At 44.1% G+C, this 12,886-nt stretch overlaps 2 protein-coding genes across 2 annotated transcripts in view; one reads left to right on the forward strand and one right to left on the reverse strand.

The window, feature by feature from the left end:
- The window catches only part of T265_07647 (hypothetical protein), a gene marked incomplete at both ends in the record, with an annotated part of 86,038 nt that extends 75,383 nt beyond the window's left edge, over positions 1 to 10,655 (reverse strand). Inside the window, one exon of the mRNA XM_009173220.1 lies at positions 9,467 to 10,655. Coding sequence (XP_009171484.1) covers positions 9,467 to 10,573 — 1,107 coding nt within the window. The remainder of the gene's footprint in view (positions 1 to 9,466) is intronic.
- T265_07649 (hypothetical protein) overlaps positions 1 to 12,886 on the forward strand; it is a gene marked incomplete at both ends in the record, with an annotated part of 39,716 nt that overhangs the window by 6,511 nt on the left and 20,319 nt on the right. The window contains one exon of the mRNA XM_009173222.1: positions 6,323 to 6,381. Within this exon, the coding sequence (XP_009171486.1) occupies positions 6,323 to 6,381 (59 nt within the window). The remainder of the gene's footprint in view (positions 1 to 6,322; positions 6,382 to 12,886) is intronic.

Here is a 12,886-nt window from a genome sequence, read left to right on the forward strand (position 1 = left end):
GCTGATGAAAACGGAACGCGCGGAAACAGGAAAGGGCCAAGATGACAAGAGTTGAACACCCGACAATAGGGAGCCTGGGTTCGAGCCCAAACCCCCACACTGGTCATATGCAGACGTTAGCTGTCTTGTTTCTCTGACCATGGTAGGTCACACTCTCTCCAGGGTATATTCCAGGAATAACTACGGATGTTTCATAAACAAAGCTTCTCAGGTGCTCGAACAAAGAGATTGTTCAGGACACCCTCTACCAACCCAAACATATGACATGCCATTGACCCCACAACCTTCGACGATTAATATTCTTCCATATAGTGTGATCGGATGACTAACTGTCTCAATTTTGGTTTTGATTCACGTTACTTCGTGGTAATAAGTATAATCCCAGAGGATGGATTTTCATCTTCCCTTTGAAGACCTTGTAGATGTTAATTTGTCGGAGCAAATCGGGATGGAGAACAAACGCCTACATGAAAGCTACGTGCGAACGCTACTTGACGGAAAATGATGCCATGAGATGCGGAATACTCTGATGTGACCATATTATAACATTTCAAACACTCGTCGCGATCCACCAGAATTTACTGGGGTTCCCCCCCATCCACTACATTTGGCGCCTATCGAAAGTATAATCGTGCGGTCAGCATAGAAAGGGATGCAGCTTACGGGAAACATGGATAAATTAAGCCTAGTAAAGCTAGTGATTCCGATCTTTTGCCGCGCTACTCAAGGAACAAGTTGATGACCTCAATAAACCGATGACCACCTTGTTTAAACATCATCCTTTCGCTTGGAAAATTGCCGATGGCTAGAGGATGGCAAGAATAACACCGATGCCGAGGAAGAGAACCACAAGGTTTCGGTCAGTGACAGGACCAATTTTCCCCCAAAATATTCGAGAGAGTCGTGTCTCTCACTTCCTCATGCCAGTTGACTTATCGGCAGTCGCGTTCTACGTTGGGTGTCGCTGCATATCTGGTTCACTCGGATAGAAACGACGAAACTCCATGGCATCCGTTCTTTCCGTTGTCACTAGTGTATCTCAAGGGTCTTTCTTTACTTACCTCTATGTCGGCTGTATAACCGCTCCCATCGAGCGTAAGTATGCTTGCTATGTGGTCGGTTCCACCGGGTGCACGCAAGAAGCATACGTAAACTTACAAACGAACTTGAACAAACAAACTGGGTTGAGCCAGACTGCTCGGTTGAAAGCGTTTCATTATCAATCGAGGTGACATCATCAGTGGATCGTTATGAAGCGAAGCGGCGCATTGATGAACGAGTAGATCACGAGGTCGTCGATACCAGCTACAAGTGCCAATGAAACGGTCAGTCGATTGCAACTGACGTTGTAATAGAGCTGGCACAAACATCACTTAGCAATATCAAGCGAACTTCGAGCAGAGCCCGTCAGACAACCACATGCTCCTGTTTTACTGCCCGGTACATTTATCTGTCCGTGTGACATCGAACAAAGGAAAGTATTTCCACTACTCATATTAACTGAAGCGATCGTTTTTTAATCTCCTATCTTCTAAATGAGCTAAGGTAGATGGTCGTTGTCATCAATAAAACAGTCGATTGAATATAAGTTTACTTCCAGTACATGGAAAGCAAGGATTTGTATAGGAAAGGTTTTCTAGCCGTGGACACTACGTGCTGACTGCAAGCAAGTATTGTTGTTCAAAAGAATGCTGCGTGTTTTCAAGTAAGAACACAGGCTGTTGGAGACGGAACCGGGGAGTGTGGGGTTTGTGAATGTGACGCAGTACGATAGATTGTCATTACACAAAAACACAAACTACAAAGGAATTGACGGATGAGAGACAAGCTGAACTCTTATCGGATTTTTATTGACCAACTCTATGTAACCCTTCCGCGGTCTAACCTTGACGAATCACTAAATTTGAACGCGTTGCCATCAGTGTTTCAAGCGGAACGAGCATTCTGGACAAGCCCCAGTGAGCAGAAACAACAAATACCAACGTCAGACTGCGGTTCTAACCCAAAACGCTCTTGTCTGTTTGATGACTAACGGTAAACTATGCATGTAAATCAATCCTCTATCTGCTCTAAAACCAATCCAAACCGGTCACTTGAGTAGGCAATGCATTATGATGTAAACTCCTGTTTTAAATTTGCTGCTACTGTACAACCGTTTCCGCGTAGATAAAAAACACATGACTAAAAGGTTTAGATTACAACCGAAGAGAAACGGATTAAACGCAATATGGTAGCCAACTGACGGATGTTTGAATAAATGGTTGCATACTAATCCAAAGAACCGCCAGTTCGTCATAAACATGAGCCGATAGGTCGACGATCGGCAGCAGTTCTATGAATCATAAGCTAGCGAAGTGCAAGAAGCGAACAACTGGAGCGTAACACGAGAAGCATCAACGTGAGTAGCAGATTTCCTCAGTCTGACTGTGGACAACTAGGAGGCCCATACACTTTGTGAGCGGATGTTCAGTAGCAGAACCAAACTGCTCTCAATGCATATCCACACAGACTGCCAAGATCAACTCAAGATCTAAGTTATTGACAAAGGGAGTTACTTTCAGTATAGGGTATTTTTCAGCTTTGTTACTTTCATACCATGAGCTTCGAGTTAAACTGTATACCAACGCCCAACATCCACCCAATGTCGAATCGGTCGCTCCAGCACCAGACTATGCTATGCAGCCATAGAAAGTGTCAGCTAAACTTGCGAGCTCCTTCAAACAGGAGAACTACACCGGTTGCGTCCGAGGTGGTGTGGGAATTTCGCACGGCTTCGACTGGATGACGCATCGCTTGCACGATAACCTCAAGCTGCAACAGGCGTATCGACAACAGCTAACTGCGTGTGCGGTGAGAGTGTCATCGTACAACTGACGAATACCTGTGGCAAACAGAAACTCGGGATCAGCGGAATCGCCAAGTTTTAACGTTGGTGTCTAGAGGAATAGTGTGTGGTGAAAATACGACAACTCTGTACATTCCACACAGTGAAGGATGCTGACGGTTGCTGTCCAAAATTATCATCAAACACATTGCAGGAGCTATTCTTCATCTAGCCGTTGTGATAAACATTGGACCATGGTTTCAAGGGACGATACATGCAGCAACTTAAGACCCATATGTGAAGTTTATCAAACAAAACCTTGGTTATGGCTTGTCCAGTTGCCTGGAAATATCACAAACGAGAGATTCAGCTGGGTTCCAGGTGAATCTCTCGCAAAACCATATTTGTTTGCAAATGAGTGTATTTCGCTAATTTCATGCAATTTGCTTTGAAGTAGAACATAAGGTTGATGGAAACTCGGGGGCTGTGCCTACCTGATGAGCCCAAGAAGGACAAAGCCGGTCGTGAGCTGTCGAAGAATTTCCAGCAACCTTATAATTCGAAGGATATCCAAAGCAGTACTAAGAGGTGAGCAATGTGCTCTGTTGAAGTACTAGTGGTGGGTGCGAGAAAGCTAACTACTTGACGTTTATCTCATCCTCCATGATGGACATGGAAGTTCGGAGGAAAATACCTGAATATCCAAAAGCGATCAACTGTTCCGAAGGATTTGTTATATGAACTAAGCCAAGAGAGCTCCCTTCATGCACATTCGAAATAACTGTAGTACGATAGTTCTGTTCGGAACAGCGAAGATTAATCCAACACACGAGTATCTCGCCTGTAAAAGTGCAGGTTGTCGTTCACCTTCTACAGTGATACACCCGAGACAAACACGGGGAAAAAGTGTATTGGGGTTCAACTTGACGAAAGTGTAAACTAAGACGTATCTAGCTCAGATTTTCTGGGACAGTGATCCCTGTATGGGAGGACGCCTAAGTGACTGTTTCAGTCTGGGAACCAGTTTGACACTAGGCTACCTCGATCAGAAAGTAATCCGCTAAATGATGAGATTCCTGAATAGCTTCTAATAGTTCTAATAAACGTTAAACCGGTAACCGTGTATGTTAATCGAACACAAATGAAAACGTACGAAAAAAAGACAATCGGTCTTACTGTAAGCTAAGCATGATACAATTCAAGTGAGAAAAGTTAACCAGAAGCGTAGAAAGAGGTTGTCAACATGACAACGTTGCGCAAACCTGTGGATAACTACCGGTGTTTGGAAAACATATCTTACTGATCGCTTTGTAGCTCAAACCTGGCCTCAGTCTACTGCATATCTGTTATGAATGTTCTTCAACCGTATCATGTTGACAAGTGCACATTTCAATGCCCAAAAGATTTCAGACCTTGAGAACTGGTTACAGAAGCCCCTGAAAAAAAAAGGTATTTGGAAGGGCCAATGGCTACCCGACTGTAGTGTGTGCACGAGAGGACAGGGAGTCTAATGACTGTGCCTCTACGTGTAAACAAATCAGCCGGAAAGGTCCAACCTGCACAGACAACTTTCTACCGCTTGACAGGTACCGTGTCTTTCAGGGATTTAACAACATGGAACTCACGGGACAAGAATAAACGTGCTACAGATGACCAGCGTTTACTTGATGGGTGCATCTACCCGGGAAACTGAGCCACAGCCACTGTCGTTTGCCAACTGCTCCTTATATGAATGCATACGTGCGACAGTAGCACTACGAAGGAAAGTCACCACTGCTCAGATCGATGGTCGACAACAATTGGTATTGTTTTCAGCGTTGCTAAAACGTACGCACTAAGGAGTTAGAAAAAGTCTCATAGTGCATAGTGTATTTACGACCAGCGAGAGCGTAAGGTAGACTGTCCCAACCAATAAGTGGCACTGGAAATACCGAAAACCGCAGACCTGGAGAACTCCCAATAAGTTCTCTGGAACACAAGATACAGGTAAATAGGCCTACAGTACCGCTGGTGATATAAACTAGGAAGAATGGAAAGAAGCTGAACGCGGGGAGTTAAGTATACTTAGTGCAGACGCGAAGATACGCTTGGATGTGGACAAGAATTATGCCTACAACGAAAGCAAACAAGACTGTGCTTGTCCAAGGAAGAATACTAATCTGAGGTGCACAGGCTTGTCTTCGGAATACGCTGCAGGAATAGTTCAATATTACTGATAGCTTTTTCGAGATGCATGAAACCGTCGAGGCTTCCTGCTGCTCATCTGGGGTCATCCCATAGAGCAGGTCCCAATATTATAGACCTTTCAATTATGTCGAAAAGCAGTAAACAATTCTGCAACAGGAACTGTCTCTCTCCTCCGAACCCAATAACTGTGATCGCTATTTCGCCAGTCATCTTCACAACCGAGTTATGCGCTACAGCGACGCGTTTGGAGACGTCTCAGGGAAACCCAAACTTGTTTACAAAGTACCCAAGAAAGAAATATTTCTGGCGTTCCGAATTGTTTTACGACGAGTGCTCTTTTTACGAAGAAGTTGCTTCTCCATCATAATGGATGAATGACCTCTCACTTGTATTGCACTTTTGTTTGTCTACATTTTCCTATCGGCCAGTGAAACAAATGGATAAAATCCTTCATAGCTGTCACAAAACCAGGCCTAGAAAAAAAACCGGAGGGGCGAGGTCAATCAGACCTGTCATTTTATAACCAAATAGTAACGGTGACAATTTAACCAGTCTTACATCATGAACTACCGATAAAAACTGAAGCGAACAATTGACAGGGTCCCACTCTTCAGGTTTTTCCACACTTAGTTACTCCGTATAATGTATCCACAGCGCCCTCGTAAATGAGATGTCCCTCTCCACCAAAAAATGGTGTTTCGCATGTTTCAATGAAGAAGGCGAAAGTAACAGAAAAATCGCAAATTACTGCTTTTACGATCCAAAATGGCATTTAGCCAGTCGTTCTGCCTCCACTGACAAAACTGCCCCCGGTGGTATTTCTTGCCCTGATGGCTACGGAGTGTAAGTGTAGAGGATTGCTCCGAAAAATCGAAGTCAAGGATGGATTCGTTGAAAGATTACTGAAGGAGCAATCTTGAGTTAATTTTCATGTCTTGAAGTAATACGCTACTCATAAGGTTGCTGAAAATTTTCGCACAGCCCACGACCGGTTTCGCCCTTCTTGGAACTCATCACGTAGGCGCAGTCCCCGAGTTTCCGTCGACCTTATGTTCTACTTGAAACCAAATTGCACGAAATTAGCGAAATACATTCATTGACAAACAAATTTAGTTTTGCGAGAGACTCACATGAAACATCATGAACGAGAGAGTTAGCTGGTTTTCAGGTGATTCCCTTGCAAAACGAAATTTTTCTGCAAATGAGTGTATTTCGCTAATTTTCCTGTCTTGCTAAAAGTGAGACTCTTGTGCCTAACTCAAGAAAGCCCATCCATCAGTAAATATTTATAGTTTTTTACCCATTTCCCAGAAAGGAGTCAATTAAACTATCCAGTTAAAGCGAATGAACCAGCGTTGACGTTTGAAAATGTGGGTAAAGGCTTTAACAGAGGAGTCCGTTGCTCAAAATCCTGGAAATGGAACAGAGAAATCGCCACACAAAGGCAATGAATGAGATTTCCAAACAAATGGCTCTTGCAAAGTCGTCATACTAGAATGTCTTCTGTGACTAAATAAGGCATGATGAACAACGCAACCTGCATTTTGTAACAGCTCGTTAGCCGGGCTATTTTAGAATACAAGGGTTGCACATACATGGTGATAAATGGACGACATGCATTGCGCGGGGAGCACATTTACTCCAGTCATAATTACTGGCTATTCCGTGACACCACAGGAATCCATCAAAACCATAAACTGAGTTTTAAGCTGGATGTCAAGTAGCAGAAATATTTAAAATACGGGCCACTTCTTGACTAACCAAGAATTCGATCAATAACAAACACACTCAACTCACACCATGGACTGAGCAAGAGGCGTAGTCAAACGCCAATCGATCACTAATGAGTGCATTTGAGACGCCCGCAGTGCACCACCAATCACACAATGCACATAAATGTGTGTGTATTTATTCGACTGCCAAATGTTTTTGGACCGGAATGTGAATGGTTCTATAAGCACTGACTCCCACCACCGAAAAACTACGGACGTTCCTTTGTTTGGAAACATAGTTCTAACGGGAGGCAGCTTCCGCAATGAACGAGCAGACAGTCAGTTTCGGACGAAAGTACCGCACAATGGGAACAAGGTTTCAACCTAGTGTATGTGATCGGCTCAGAGCCAAAATGTGTTGTGATACTAACGAGGGTACGACGCGTTTGACCGTTACAGACCCGCTTACATATCATATTCGGGTAGCAATAGTAATCCTTTCAAGGTAGGCATCAGAATGTTAATAACTGGAAAATGATGCTGATTTCCTCATTTCGTAAGGTGATCTGCATCCTATCTAAGTGTGAGTACATCAAATGTGAGAGAGAGAGGTGATCAATGTGAACGTCAGGCGCCTTTAAGAAACGTACAAAGCGGTCCGAATTCTGAAATGCGATGTAATACTGCAGCGCAAAGCGCTTTCATGTTTCCACGCTCAACACCTTTTATATCCTATCACCTAAAGTCAGCGACGGAGTTGCAGAATCGCTACTGATGATCAGAAGAAACACCATATTCGGGAACCAAGCATTACACCTTTACAGATAGAATCAATTTCAGTAGGGTGGTGCCAATTTGGAATATCATCTTAGCTGGTGAAGTGAATGGTTACTGAGGCCGAAACGTGCACCTAGACATTGCGCATGCCCATCATCGCCATAACTAGACGGTTGTTTCAGCCTCCCATATCATCCAACACCGACTTCCATTCTGTCGAGTGAAAGAGCAGGAGTTTAATCTTGATCTCCACTCGACTGGGACCCAGCTAGTTTACGAAGATATAACCACCCATAGTTTCAAAGGTGAGTTGCTGACTGTCCAGAAACAGGGATGTAAGATGTCAGCCAAAATATCACCAACACACTAAACGAAAGTACAGCAGGGTGTTTTACAGAGGCTTCGGGGCAAAAGCTGGAAAATGCCATTTAAATCTCTGGCAACCAGACAACACCATGAAGTAGTACCGCATTTTTGGCTCCCTTTTTTAATTTGTGGTGGTTCTGTGCCAGTTGACTGGGTTGCTGGAATGATTTTACGCTGGGATTTGTCACCGAAACCACTCAGCTACATCCAATGGAAGTGGAGTAATGCTAAAAAGCACAGGTGCGGTGTACAACAAGGGGACTAGAGTCATTTGAGTGCGCAAGTTGAAGCTGTGGCCACTTTCACATGAAATCCTAACGAATAGCGCCGAATTGCGGACCCAAACAAATGGTAAACTTTCCGTACTTGGAGCCAAGTTCCGTGAAAAGAGCACGTTACTGCCAACTTGTACACAGTAAAGAGGTTTCGTTTGTGACTCGGTCGCATAAGCTGAGTTTCCAACATGAAATCAGCGATTCCAACTCGCAAGCACGAACAATCCCACTTCTTACTGGTTGCGGCCGCACGGAATGAGTATGCTAACTCCAGCTATTTACCTTGGTTTGTAAACACGTCCGGGGGTTTAAAGGATGGGGCGACTTGTGAAGACCAGTGTTATTTGCAAAATATGGCGGTTTAACGAGAGATCTAACTAGATCTACGCTGGAGCTACCTTTCATAATATCCCTCGACTAACTATGTTGCACAAAGACTACCGCATGTTTCATTTGGAACGATATTCAAAATACAGAGGTATCTTTTCTGACGATTACCCATGAGGTTGACAAAAATTCTTTATGTTAATGGCACGGATGTTATTTACGCCGACCAAGATGACCAAGTCGACATCTACCACCAGTTTTCCATTCACACAGCAACAGTAGAGAAAATGAAAAGGCAGAAGCGCCAGCTTCGTTTTTTGTTTGATATAAGCCACCAGCTTTTTTGTTTAGGGGGTTGGAGCGGACCTGAGTAAATGGAACATAGATGGTTGTTTAGGCTTTCATTCAGCTACGCACCTGAGAAGACAAGTAATATGTGCTGTGCCAAATGTGACAACGTTATCTGACGTTCAGTTAGTTCTTTATACTTCGTCATTATCCGCAGTATTTTTGGCTCTGTTGATTCGCGATAATAATATGACAGAATATGCAGAATAAACGGGATAAAGCTGCACGCAAGTCCTGAATAGAATAAAGGTGTTTTCATAACTGTAACATGCGGGCATGAATCCGCACACACTAGTAACCACCACGTAGAAAACAGGGTGCATAGCTGCCACATTCGGTTCCGAGCTGAATCCGTCAATGGAGTGCACACATCCCAACTGGTATTTACCGTGGATGACTAGAAAACCAGTGCTAGGGGGAGAAATTTCGTCTATAACGTTTTCTTTGACTGAAAACGTCATGTCCAATAAGAATAACCATTAATAAACCAAAAACGGCGCACGGAAGAAGCTAACAGTGCGGCTGCAAATAAACGGAGATAACGATGGAAAATGAGAAAACTGAGATTGGACCATGAGCACATTGATCATACGCCGACGGTTAGACATCAGCAGCTAACCTACAGGTGAAGATAGTTCAGTTACACTTACTTCCTGAGTATAATATGCCGGAGTACAATCCTTGCAAGCCAAATTTAACTCGACGTGAGAGAAAAATCGCATATCATTGTCACAAACTCGAGATATCCGAGGTTGCCAGCGATTGAACTGGGGGCTTTCGGGTTGTTGAAACACAAAATAGATATGAGCGGGTGGAAGAGAGTGTGGTTTGTTACCCACAGTGGACAGATGGGCTCGGTATCGAAATGCCCGTTTATATTGAATGGGCACAGGGATTGTTTCGGTAAGACGAAGAATACATTCGGGCGCTGGTTGTCGATGGGCAAACTGGAAATCTCGTGATCTGACTGAAATGGGATAGGTTTTAACCAATGTATATTGTGGAAGTTTGTCTGGTTCAGTGGCCACATATACGTACCTTAGCCCAACAGCTAAGGCTACATGTTTTATCGGGTCACTTCCAGTTACTGGCACTTTGTCAGACTCCTCGGGACTCGGCTCGAATGGATTTGTGAAAGATGGTGTCCACGGTGATGCCTCCCTTATATTGGTCAAGCTCAGACGCTCACAAAAGCCGTGGTATAGATTATGACAAACGTAGAGTGCGTTCTCGCAAGCAATGCGATCATCATTGATTAGAACAGATTCTCCTGGTCCACGCTGATAAAACACGTAGGATTCGGGAATTCTGGGCACCTCGGATTCTGGGACAGTGGAAGTGGCCCATGCTTTAACCACACTGTCGGTTTCACGGGGACCACAATCGCCTGGTTTATATCCCATCCGAAACAAAGTCTGATCAGAGTGGTCACATGGTCCGCAAACTCCACTAGGTGAGCAAAATATGGAAAAATTCTTTCGTCCGGTGGTTCTCACCGAAAGTGAACGTAGAGTGTGGGCATCATATTGGTAGATATGATTCAAACCAGCCACTAGGATGTACTCGGTGGAGTTGGGTCCAAAAATACGATAGAGCAGACGAGTGTTCTTTGGGTCACTTGTGCCCGAAATGGGGACGGAATGAGTTATCTGCAGTCTGGCTATCATTTGGTGTGCACATGAACCACGATACAACAAGAGATAATAGATGAAGATCCAATAGTGTGATAACATGAACGCTTTACTGTACCAATGCATAAGTAGGTTCAGTAGGCTTAACTCCTAGGTCACGTCGTACGGCATTGCACGGAGTGTGGGTGACCGGCAGGGGGTAGTTATCGGTATCTAACCATAAGTATTGAAGTAGGAGGCGCCCAAGAACCCACAATGATAGGATGATAGCTGAAAATAAATAAAGCATTTTAAGCAGCGGAGGGCTTTTGTGGAGAAGTTATACAGAAAGGTAACAATTTTCAACGAGAGAAAAGGGCAATCTGATATCCGACAAGATGTGTGGAATTCAATGTGCAGTGAGTATTGCTAGGTTGGCATAGATAGCCATCAATCAGTTGAAAAATTACGAGAGGCTGTTTTGTCCAGGAAACTGAGAGCAACCAAGGAACTATCACTCAGGGCGAAGAACAATCAATAAAAAACACGAAGCACTCTGAGTGAGAACAAAAACTACAGGAAATCATACAGACATCAGGATAGTCAAGTCCCTGACCAGTGACTCTCGGAATTGACGTCACAACTTGTCGGATAAAGCGATATACGGTGGTGAACGTTTCTTCATCAAGAAGAATATTGAGTACTGATGAGAATGTTGAATTTCGGTTGTTCGACAGTCCTGTCTTACTGATTTAGTTCAGCCGGTAGAGGGCGATAATTGAAACTTTGTGTGAATGGGCATTCTGCCCACAGGTCTTAGTTTTATGACTGGATCAGACTGGAGGCAGACAGGTCCGCATTCCTTTGATGAAAGCGCTGCCGTTACGCGCAAAAGACGACGTACACGAAGCGCCTCTCGAGTGCGGTTGGAACATCCGATTAGCAAAATCTGGGCAAGTCAAAGTGTCTCCGGAAATTAGAAATCACGAGAGATGGATGACATACAGGGGCTGCGCCAACTGGTCGCACGTTTCGGATATCAGCGGACCGCCTATCTGATCGCTGATACCCAAAGATTTTATTTATTGCGAAATATCACAACGGAAAACATTTATGGAAAGTCATTCTGAGTGGATTTCTGATGGGGGAGGTCAACAGTGTAATGTAAACACAAGTGTCAGGCACCCACTCGGCCCCTCTAAATGAAAACCGTTCCTCAGTTAGAGACCGGTCAACCGCCTATGGAAAACACTCGAGATGTAGCAGTTTACAAAAGTTAAATTGACTGTTGGTTGTATCGCGACCAAAACATCCTGTGGTTAAAATTCAATAGGTTTCGTTATTTTGTAGCTGCCTATCACTGCGCAGTACACTTATCACCTTTTTTACCCAACAAGTTTTACTCAAAAACATTTCAGCTTCTTCCATTAGATAGTTACAGTCACCTACTTTACACCCGACCAATAATTGTCGTTCATCTGATCGGGTGCCAAATAATTAGTTTCTGTTTCGGCGCTGATGTAAATAGTTTTATCATATGAAATAATATGATACCACAAACTGATAACAGGTCTTTCGAAAGCGCTCAACGGATCTAGCCATCAGCGTGACTGATTGAAAAAAATCATACAGCTGTAGCACCCTTTCGGTGCCAAACTGCAATGCCAACAGAAGGAAGCACGAGAGCTGGGATATTGTCAGGTTGCCCAAGCCCACACAGGGGAAGTCGAGAGGCAGAGGTCGGGGTTGAACCACGGACCTTCCGGTCAGTAAATTCGCGCTCTAACTACTTGAACCATTTCGCCCCCACGTCGCTCTCAAACAAGTAGTACTGGAAACCGTTTCGTCTGTATACTTACCAACTGACATCACAGTGAGGCCTCAGAAAAGTCCAACGCAGAGAAAATACTAAAGAGCAAAAAATCCAGTCTGAATTCGTCCAAAGTAGGATGCAAACTGTGCAGACCAAAGACTCAAAAGTACTGCCCTCGCAAGCGAGGACAAAACTAAACAGCGAAGGAAGCACGAGGGATGGGATACTGTCAGGTTCTCCAAGCCCAGACAGGGGAAGTCGAGAGGTCACCACCGTAATAAGACCAAGGAGTGTAAACAATTGAAGATGAGGGTGCTTTCAACGGCAGGTGTTGGTGTCCTTCTATTGCTAAGGTAGCTGACAACAGGAAATGGAATGCATTTCGAAAAAGAGTAAGTACTGATCAGCATTTGGGCACTCGGTAGAGCTTTTTATTACAAGAAAACGTGAACCTACAAGGTGACCCCTAGAACCAAGGAGCCATCATCATCATCATCAAGGACAGCAACAGTAAGTACTAGCATTTGGGCACTCGGTAGAGCTTTTTATTACAAGAAAACGTGAACCTACAAGGTGACCCCTAGAACCAAGGAGCCATCCATCACATCATCAAGGACAGCAACATCAGTGTTGCCACTGATGCTTCA

This window comes from Opisthorchis viverrini (assembly GCF_000715545.1).
Source record: "Opisthorchis viverrini unplaced genomic scaffold opera_v5_189, whole genome shotgun sequence".
Lineage (NCBI taxonomy): Eukaryota > Metazoa > Platyhelminthes > Trematoda > Opisthorchiida > Opisthorchiidae > Opisthorchis > Opisthorchis viverrini.